The sequence below is a fragment of the Mastomys coucha genome, unplaced genomic scaffold (genome assembly GCF_008632895.1).
Source record: "Mastomys coucha isolate ucsf_1 unplaced genomic scaffold, UCSF_Mcou_1 pScaffold18, whole genome shotgun sequence".
Lineage (NCBI taxonomy): Eukaryota > Metazoa > Chordata > Mammalia > Rodentia > Muridae > Mastomys > Mastomys coucha.
This window is the reverse complement of record NW_022196900.1, coordinates 89,751,191-89,761,437: the sequence shown is the minus strand read 5'-3', so window position 1 is coordinate 89,761,437 and position 10,247 is coordinate 89,751,191. Positions and strand designations below refer to the sequence as shown.

At 54.6% G+C, this 10,247-nt stretch overlaps 1 protein-coding gene across 3 annotated transcripts in view; it reads right to left on the bottom strand.

The window, feature by feature from the left end:
• Positions 1-537: 537 nt before the first annotated feature.
• Slc9a1 (solute carrier family 9 member A1) overlaps positions 538-10,247 on the bottom strand; it is a 54,257-nt gene continuing 44,547 nt past the window's right edge. For all 3 annotated transcript variants that reach the window (XM_031378971.1, XM_031378970.1, XM_031378972.1), the window contains 10 exons: positions 8,976-9,226; positions 7,898-8,115; positions 6,043-6,245; positions 4,727-4,816; positions 4,273-4,343; positions 3,986-4,159; positions 3,647-3,761; positions 3,370-3,471; positions 2,667-2,739; positions 538-2,236 (listed from right to left, as the gene is read on the bottom strand). In XM_031378971.1, the coding sequence (XP_031234831.1) occupies positions 1,896-2,236; positions 2,667-2,739; positions 3,370-3,471; positions 3,647-3,761; positions 3,986-4,159; positions 4,273-4,343; positions 4,727-4,816; positions 6,043-6,245; positions 7,898-8,115; positions 8,976-9,022 (1,434 nt within the window). In that variant the 5' untranslated portion in view covers positions 9,023-9,226 and the 3' untranslated portion in view covers positions 538-1,895. The remainder of the gene's footprint in view (positions 2,237-2,666; positions 2,740-3,369; positions 3,472-3,646; positions 3,762-3,985; positions 4,160-4,272; positions 4,344-4,726; positions 4,817-6,042; positions 6,246-7,897; positions 8,116-8,975; positions 9,227-10,247) is intronic.

The following is a 10,247-nucleotide window of genomic DNA, read 5'->3' as shown; positions in this document are numbered from 1 at the left end:
CAAGAGGGTGCAGCCTCCAGTTCTCAGGTGATGACACAGCTTAGAGGCTCTGCACTCCCCTCAATTAGACCCTCAACCACAAACTACAAGGTTTGTCCTTCTCTCCTATGAAACTGAGCTTATTAAACATCTTATTAAACACACTGGCTTATTAAACATCTACTTAAGGAAGAGGGAGAATTCCAAAGGAGCGATGTCCCACCGTGGACTTTCTCAGACCTGCATGTTAGGACTCTTATATTTGGAGGCCTCTTAGCCCTTCAGCCTCTGCAGATGGCAATTGAACATACTGACAGCACCCCGCCTACTATGTTCATCATTCACAAACTAGGGGTTTCCTGTGTGAACATGGAGGCTTTTTAGCACCAGGCTGAGGCCCTAGCACACTCAGCTTCATCACAGTGTGCATCCAGCATCTGCACACAATACCGACCACACAGCAGATGATGCTAACAGAGCTCCTGCCTCAGTCTTGAGCCTAGTTCCTCTGGTGCCCTCCTTCCTGAAGTCCCTCAGGCCCAGGAAGCAGCCCTGGACTCTTATCAAAAACTCACATTGATTTATTAGAATATGAAAAAGGTTCAGTTTCCTTTGTACAGGCGGCAGAGCGGCAGCAGCTGCGGTGGCTTTGTACATGGTTGTCGATGTCACCCTGCCTGGCAACTCCTGCCCAAAACAGCACTTGCATGGAGAGGAGACAGCTGGGCCAAGCACCCGTGGCCCCATCCCCTGGGAGGGACCCCTCTGACTATTGCACGATCCAGGGGAGGGAGTGCTCAGGGTTGGACAGACACCCGTGGGCTTGGCCCCAGCCATGGTGGCGGTAGGGAGTGTGTGCCTGTGAGCAAAGGCCTTTAAGGGGTCCAGTACTGTCTACTTTACAGGATGCAGGAAAGAGAGTGGTCCAGATAAGGAAGGGGTGGTGGTAGAACTGGCCAACAATAGTAAAAGCAGGCCCAAGAGCAAGGGAGGTACCAGGAGGCCCCCTGCTGGTGAGCTTGAATCATGACAAGTTGGGTCACGTCTGAATTAGTGCTGTGGGCAAGGGCCCAGGCAGCAGAGGTTCGATTTAAGGGAAGGTGTTACAAGTATGAGGGGGAAAGGGTGGTGCCCTGACTGGCATGGGGGATTCAAAGGGTCTAAAAACAAGATTGCCTCTGTGAAAACAGAATCATACTTACGTGGCGGTGCAAATAAACCAAGTGTAAGAAGACGACACTTTCCGAAGCCTCGGACAGTCCCTCCCGTGTAAACCCCACAAAGGCCCAGTGGTCCTCATCACCCAAGTCACTTCATTGTTGAATGTGCCCCAGTTCCCAGCAGAGAAGCTCAGAGATGCCCTCAGCCTGCAGCTCTGAGTAAGGACAGCTCAGGTGGCTGGCCAGAGCACCGAGGCTAGTGGGAGAACCGTGGGTCTGCCATGGGTCACCCGTCTGTTTCCCAGCCACAGGCCTGCTGTCCTCTGATACAGGAGGGCCCAGTCACTGCCAAGGAAGGTTCAGCTCCTCCCTGTCTTGGTAGGACCACAGTGGAGCCAGTGGCTCTTTGGTTAGAAATGATGATCAAGGATGGAAAGTTGGTCTGGATGAGGAGGGGGCTAGAGGTAAGGGAGGGCCTTGAGGAGCCCTGGTTCCACTATGGGAGAGCCTGAATCTAGAAATGGGGCAGGGCCTGCCTCACCAGCCCAGCTGTTCTGCCAAATGGATGGATTGGGAAGGCAGTTCTGTAGGAGAGGGCACTTCCTGGGAGGCAGGAGCAAGCCGTGCTGCAGTGGGGGTTGTGGACCCAGCTGCCATGCGGAGGAGGGGGGCAGAGCCAATCCAGGTCAGGAGACAAGGGGAGCACCCAGCCCCCACTCTTGTGGGAGAGTCTATGGGACACCCACTAGCTTGGCTCTACTGTCCTTTGGGGATGAAAGGCTCTCCCTCCCCGGGCTCGGGGTGGGGGCCTGGGTCACTGAGGCAGCGTTGTATTCTCTGGGAGCTAGGGCTGTCACTTGATCCAGGGGTGAAGACATCGTCGGTGCCTGGGGATGAGGGCTCCTTGCTCCGAATCATGATGATGCCATCCTCGTCTTCCTCTTCCTCCTCTGGAGTCACCCTCGGACCCCGGTTTAGCCCTAGGACCTTGCCCTTTAACTCCTCATTCACCAAGTCCACAGACTCGGGGGACTGTGGGGAGGCCGGGTCGATGGTGATGACAGGCAGGTCTGCCTTGGGTTCATAGGCCAGTGGGTCTGTGGATTGAGAGCATAGACAGGTTCTGCCCCTGAGCCCTGACAGAATGGCCGCACCTCAAGGGCCCTCTGAGCCTGTGCTAGCATCCCTCGGACCTTCCCATGGATGCAATTGTGTCTCTGGGATCCACAGTTCCCCGAGTGACCGCTCTGTTCCCAGCTGCTCTTCCCCTTGGACAGGGATTGCCACTGCTTCTCCCTCCCTGCCAGGTGTTGTGTGTCACAGTTCCATTGCAGTCCTCATCCTGAGCCCCAACGGCAGTCCCTTCACGCCTGGGTTTGACAGCAGGGCTACACTGCCCTCTCTGTTTACACCCTGCCCTCTGGATGCAAACACAGCTCATGGGAAAAGCCAATTTCCCCTCTGACTCACTGAGGCCTGTCCTTGACACAAAACACCCAGCCTGAGGGCCCTTCTTTAGCCCTTTACCTGAGCCTATGCGGGCCCGAGACATGGTGGGTGAGTCCAGCTTGTGGGCCGGTACCGTCAGGTAGTTGGTGATCTGACAGAGAGAGTGGACAGGGTGAGTGTGGCCAGTGGGCTGGCAGAAGACCTCTGCAAGACACCCAGGCAGCAGTTCTCACTGAGCTCTTCCTTTGCCTGTGGTGGCAACCCATACTGGCGCTTTAGGGCCTTCCAGGGACTTACCCCAGGCTCCCAGACGCTGTGCTAAGTTTCTGGGAAGTCTCAAACAGATCTACTCTTCTCTAGCCCTGCCTCCACCCCACACCTGACCCCCAAGATTCTAGATTAAAACAAAACTAGAACAATAACAATAAAAACCAATTGGGGCACATAAGACCTGTTCGCCCTGGGTATCACAAAAGCCCAGCACACCACGACTGCGCTCAGTGCCTCGCCTTTCATCACACTATGCTCCTTTCTTGGGCACTCTGAGCCTCTACCAACCCAGTGGCCCCACTTCAAACTGGTACCACAGTCAGCAAGTCTTGCTAGTGCCACTTCCCTGTGTCCCCTGAGCTCACTCTTCTCTTTCCCTGACATCTCCCATTCCCACCCCTTCCCCATCACTCCTCTGGGATAAAGCCCCAAACCTTTCATTATTACCAAAGCCCTCTGTCTGTCTCTAAGTGTGTGCCCGAAGAGAAGCTGGGCAGAGCCTGGCACGCACCTTCTGCTCCAGCTGCCGGGCCTTCTGCCTCCGGAGCAGCATCTGGTTCCAGGCTTCCTCGTAGGGGTCGGCCACCAGCGTGTGTCGGTTATAGGACCGCAGCTGAGGGAGGGACAACCACCAGGACAGGAGAGGACACAGAATCTGAGCTGGAAGGCCAGAGCCAGAGAGACTCTGGCGGTGTGGGAAGCAGGAGAAGGGCAGAGGAGGCAGGGGAGGTGCTGAGGGTGCACACAGGAGAGACGCTAAGAAGGGCCAGGCTAAGGCGGGACCTCACCCGTTGCCGGGTTTTCTGCAGGTTGCTCCTCAAGATTTTGCGGATCTCTTCCTCCTTGTCCTTGGACAGTGCGGGCAAGATGCGGTCTGAAGTCACAGCCTTGGGGTGGATATTCCTGGGACAACAGAACACAGATTAGGTCTCCATTTGACAGCACAAGGCCATGGTGGGGGACAGCCCAGGGGTGGGTGAAAGTCCCAAGTCCTTAGTATGGCTTCAAGGACCTGAAGCACAACTCGACAAGCTAGGCAACAGAACAGGCCTGGTGGTCATCTCAGGCTAGGTTGAAGGAGCCAGTATGGGGTACAGATGCTGCCCAGATCGGTCAATGGTACTCACTGCATAGAGACAGTAGAGACAGCAGATGGGATCTTGCCCATGCCTCCGCTCTCCACCAGCTCGATGGCCTGCTTCATCTCCATCTTGTGGTAGAAGGCAATGAGCTGGGGCTCTTTGGAGCGCTCTCCAGCTATCAGGCACTTCTTCACATACTTCTTATTAAAACGGTTGAGCCTATGGGAGGAGGGAGACGGAGGGGGCTCATTCCTAGGCATGAGAAGATGCCCAGGCCCCCAAGGACCCTTAACTGTCTTCCCCACCCTCCTGCCCACCAGACCTTCACTTACTTGTCCTTCCAGTGATGGTGGCCATAATGACCACAGATGTCCTCGATGCCTGTCAGAAGGTGGTCCAGGAACTGAAATGGGCCCAGGGCCAGGTCAAGCCTTACTGCTTGGCTCCTTCCCTACCTGACCCACCTTAACCCCAAATATGGCTCCGCTTAGCCTGACCCCTACAGTTCCAGGAGTAGCCAGGAGGCGGCACCTTCCCATTACTCCTCCTGAAGCCCAGGCCACCCTGGTGAGCCCTCTTCTCAAAACCCACTTGAACCTAATGACAGATGCTGGTGGGATCACAGCCTCCTGGGCTCCCTAGTGCTCACACCACACTGTCCCTTCAGCTAGAGCCTGGCAGGGGGGCCCAAGGCAATAGGATAAGGGAAGGCGGGCTTAAGGCCCAGCTCTGCCCCAGCTCCACGAACCTTCTCTGCAATCCAAGGCCCAGTCCAGCCTCCAGTACCTGTGTGTGGATCTCCTCGTTGATGGACCGCTTTGTTTCTTGCTTTTTCTTCACAGCCAACAGGTCTACCAGGGGCCGAATGGTCATGCCCTGAAGGGCAGGCAAGTGTCAGACCTTCTGGTTCTGCTCTCCCCTTCTCCTTAAGGGGCTCCCAGGCAAGGAGGATCTCCCTTGAGGTCCTCAATCTCTCGGGACTGGTGGTTTTAGAACTCCCCACCTCAGCATGCAGATCAAGGCAGGCCTTTAAAGGCCTTCCACTTCTTCCTGATAGCTCAGTCAGTAGAACAAGCCTCACTGCTGGGGTCAGGGTGAGGTCTACCCCGAATCTGCTCTGCAGACCCAGGGAGTCAGGCCCCGTAGGCAGAGCCCCTCTGCCCTGTCTCCATCACAGGCTCTACATGTTTGACTAGTATCTGTGCTTCAGTATCTGCACTATCCCTGAGAGATGGATCTTTAAAATGCTCCCATTTTACAGCTGTGGAAACTGAGTGGCAGTGGGGTTGAGTGATTCCCTATGGCCCCACAGAAGCAGCAGACTGAGTTAGGCTGGCTCTCCAGGGTCGCTGTGATGGCACTGTCAATGAAAGCAGCCTAGAAACCCAAAGAACACACATACACAGCGAGGCTGAGGACAGTGCAGGAGGGCAAAGAGGAGCTCTCTCCTGTAGAAGGACAGAAACTGCACCCCATTCCAAGAGGTCTCCCCATGTCTTTTCTCATGAGAAGGCAGAGGTTGTCCCACCATGCACTTTGAGCACTTGTGCCCGGGAGAGGCAGGGGACGAGAGAGAGACAGAGGCCAACAGTCTCTCGCCTGCTCCGGGTAAGTCAGCTAAGGGAGTGCAGTGTGCACAATCACACATGGGCCTCTCTTGGGGACGGGTAGAGACAGGGGTGGAAGCCTGCTACCCCTGGGCTAAGAAGTCACTGGCCAGCAGGCTGCAAGGACGGCAACCATCTAGCCCCAGCTACTCACTCCAGAAGGCAAGCCTTCCCAAGAAGCAGCTAGGAGTGTTAGGCTGAGCCCCGGCCTCAGGCTTCTTGACTCAGAGACTGGCTGGCTGCTTAGGCTGAGCTGCTACAGGCACCGAGCCATGGTACCACTCAGCCCTGCCATGATCTGGGACAGTCAAATCCTGGGCCTCTTATTCAAGTTGGGCAATGTTGGTCATTTCATATATTGATCACTGTCACAGCTGAGAACTGAGGTCCCAAAGGGGGATGGCTTGCCAAAGTCATGCGGCAAGCTAGGCACAGAGTACCCACAGCCTTTTTCTGGGTCCCCAGGGAGGGGCCCACCCACCCCAGGCCCAGCACCTGCACAAAGACTGTGAAAAAGATGACAGTGATGATGGCGGTGAGGAACAGGTCGCACATGGGGAAGTGCTTCTTATCCAGGAGGTAGCCCAGTGAGAAAGCAATGGCCCCTCGCAGGCCCCCATAGGCAATGATGAACTGGTCCTTGGGGGTCAGCTTGACAATGCGGAACTTGTTGATGAACCATGTCAGGACCAGGACACCTACCAGGGAGCAGGCAGAGGAGAGGTCAGGCTGTCCAGGAAGACTCCCACTGAGCTGGCCCAGCTCACTCATTTACTGGGTCCCTCAGCACAGGAGCTCCAGATGACGCAACCCAGACCTTGGTGGGTCTTTCAAGGGTCCCTCAACCTGCATTTGTTCTGAAGATATCCCAGAGGCCTTCATGGCTACAGGTCAAGGGTCCTATTGTCTCTAATTTTCTATAGACTGGAAATTGCTCATAGTGAAACATTGTTCCAGAGTGCAGGCCGTGAGGAGAGAGGCGCAGAGGAGTGCCTGCCCTGCATGCATGAGGGCCTAGGTTCCATCCCCAGCATTATAAAACATACAAACAAAACCTGTAGAAGTCCCACAAAATTTCAGGGCAGCTCACACCTGCAATCCCAGCACTCAGGAGGCTGAGGCAGAAGAATTACCAAGAGTTCTAGATATGCCTGCTCTGTATAGTAAGATCCTGTCACAAAGAACCCTAAATAAACAAAAAAACTAAAATCTGTGGACCCCAACAGGGAAAGCACACCGTGGACCTCTGGCTTCCGAGTGCACAGGCGCACATGTGCAAAAAAGGGAGGAAGATGCAGAACACAGCGGCAGCCTGGCCATGGAGGTGAGGACGGTCTAGCAATGGGGTGGAACCCACAGACCTGATTCCACGGGTGACACTGGCTGGCAACTTTGGGCGTATGTGCCATGGCAACAGAACACTTGGCTCGGGGTGACAGGCTGGGTTGAGGACCTGAGAAAGCCACGAGGCTTTTGGAGAGTCTAAAGGCCTTCACCATAAGTCCCTGTGACATTGTCTGCTGTGCCTCCATGAGCATGAGGCACGGGGCTTCTCTCCCCTAATGGTTTCAAATGGTGTCAGCATCAAAGAAAAGTAATGGGAGCATCCAGGAGCCATCCAGACAGGGGCAGGGACGGAGACACACTGACTATACACACCTCACTAGCCCCTTACATGCCATACTACAGACTACCCACAGCTCAGCCCCCAACATACTGTCCTACAGACACAGCCAGCTCAGCCCCCAACACACTGTCCTACAGACACCCACAGCTCAGCCCCCCAACACACTGTCCTACAGACACACACACACACACACTGTCCTACAGACACACACAGCTCAGCCCCCAACACACTGTACTAGACTCCACACCCCACAGGCCATCCCCCTGAATACACTGTAGTGGGCACCCAGCCTATCCTCTCTACATATGGTATCGTACAATATAGCCTAGCTCTAATACACATTACTACACATGCACAAACAGTACCACACACACAGTTCAGCTCTTAGAAACATCAGCCGGGCAGCGGTGGAGCTCACCTTTAATCCCAGCACTTAGGAGGCAGAGGCAGGCGGATTTCTGAGTTCAAGGCCAGCCTGGACTACAGAGTGAGTTCCAGGACTGCCAGGGCTACACAGAGAAACCCTGTCTTGAAACAAAACAAAACAAAACAAAAAACAACAACAACAAAAAAACATCAACACACTTACACACCCACAACCTAGCCTCACACTGTATTACACAGCCTGGCTCCTCCATACAGTCACAGGTGTATACTTTACACACGTGAGCACACACGCACGAGCACGCGCACTCTCCTCCCTGACCTGGGCCTGGCCCTTACCCAGCACCCGGGAGATGAGGCAGAAGAGCAGAGTGCTGATGACAAAGGTCCAGTTCCACTGGTGGGAGCCGGCCACGGTGGAGACACCGAGGAAGATGAAGATGAGGGTCTCGCTGACGCTGCTCCACATCTTCAGGAAGTACTTGATGGTGGTGTGGGATTTGTGGGAGATGTTGGCCTCCACGTAGGGGCGCATCACTACTCCTGAAGCGATGAGGCTTGGGGTGAAGAAGAACAGGGTTCGGGGTTACAGGCCGACAGCATCAGGCTGAGCAAGCACTTGCTCACTGGACAACTTGTGAGGGCCAACGCCCACTGTTTTTCCTTGATCCTCACACCAAGCACACGGGAGTTTTAGAGGAAAAAAGTCACACCGGCTGTCCTCCCAAGGCAAGTGACAATGCACCAGACTGAGTCTGTGAAACTCCACGCCTTTGCCTTTTGCCCAGCGACAGCCAGTGCCACACTCTTGTGGTGTTTCAGGCTCATCCCTTCCAGTATAAAGTTTCCAACACACAGGGTCCCTCTAGGGAGCTGTGCCAGCTCCTTCCCTACTTCCCAGAGTCCCCAGTCTAAGTTGTCCTGTGCATTTCTGCTTCCTTTGTGCCTCATTGACTCTTCTCAAACTCAACTGAGACCTCGGGGCCTCTAAGATTCAGGCGTGGAAGATGCCTGGTAAGCCCTTCTGGGGAGTCTTATCGGCTTCCATCTCAGGAAGAAAATGGCCTCCCAAGTAGCAGGACTGAGACCTAAGACATCCAGCTCAATTTCCTAGGGCAGCACTGGATTGACAGAATCCTATGCCTGAGGCTAGCCTATGCCTATGCCTCCTATTCCTGAGGCTAGGCCTAACACAGGTTGCCTTTGCCCATAATCTTCAGATTCCTGAATCCCAGGAGTCGAATGGAAGTGGCTCCCTATGGAAAGCCTTTAATGACTTGGGCCACTCCGGTGTATGCCATGCAAGCCCGAAGCCCAGAACTCAGGTGCTGGGGAGGTCTTTCGTGATCACAGAGATCTGGGGACTCCATGGTAAGTAGCTACCCCACCAAGCCCATCACCTGCCGCTCCGACTCACGCCATGATTCCGGACAGGTGGAAGAGCTCAGCTGACAGGTAAGCCATGTAGCTGTAGAGGAAGACGAAGAGCGGCTCGATGACCCGGATGTGGGAGGTAAATCGTGAGGTGAAAGCTGCGATGACCCCGTAGACCACGCCTACAAACACCCCGCCGAGGGCCACAACGAAGAAGCTCAGGAAGCCGAGGAAGATGTCCGAGATGCCCACATACTCATAGCTGGCAAACTCCTCAAAGAGGTGATAGAGGACCTGGAGAAGACATGCAAACTGGTAGGCAGGAGGGCAGGGCCCTGGCCCCACGGCTCCCAGGGACTGGCCCGTGTTTATCCCATCTTTCCACGATCCACAGCTATGGGTACAGACCACAAGGCAGCAGAGAAACCTAGTGCTGAGTATGTAGAAACTGGCCTAGGGCTAAGGGAGCTTGCTAGAGGGGCACACTGGAGGCCTGTGGTAATGAACACTCTTAAAACAGTTTTTTTTGCACACATGGCCAATGACCTCATTTTCCTGTGCTTCAGTTTTCCACAAGGTGGGGGACAAATGGAGAGCCCGTGCCACAGGGCTGTCATAAGAACTAAGTAAAGTACTCAGCATGATTGGGACTCCCTGGGGTACTACCAACTCTGCCTCACTTTTCCACCTGGTATAAACCGTGGCTTCTTTAGATTGTCTCTCCTTCAGCACAAGTTCAGAGAATAAATCAGGACAGGACCTGTCAACCTCTGAAAATACACAGGACCAGGTCATATGTGACCCAGGATCTACCAAGTAGGACTGAGAATTCTCCGTTTAAACTGCCTGGATAGCTACAATGGGCAGCCAGAGGCTGTGGAGCTGGAGGTCCTGGAGTGGGACACTGTCTGCACATGGTGGGCATGATCTACTGGTATGCAAGTCAAGGAACCTATCCCCTTGGTAGGTTCAGGCAGGCCCAGAACCTAGTCCCTCAGTCTCTGTGGAACTGACTGGCACGGCTGCTCTCAGTCTAATCAAGTCCAGCCCTAGAGAGCTCTGCCAGAAACCAGCTGTGGGGTTTCCAGGCCTGGAAGGAAGGGGCAACAGGCAGGAAAGAGTCTCTCACTCTTCTGATGATCACAAAGCTGATGCCAGGCAGCTCAGGTGCAACCTCACTATCTGGGAAACTGTCTGGGGCATTCACACCTGAACCAAGCTTTAGGAAAGGCCCAACTTGGGCTGGCGAGATGGCTCAGTGGGTAAGAGCACTAACTGCTCTTCCAAAGGTCCTGAGTTCAAATCCCAGCAACCA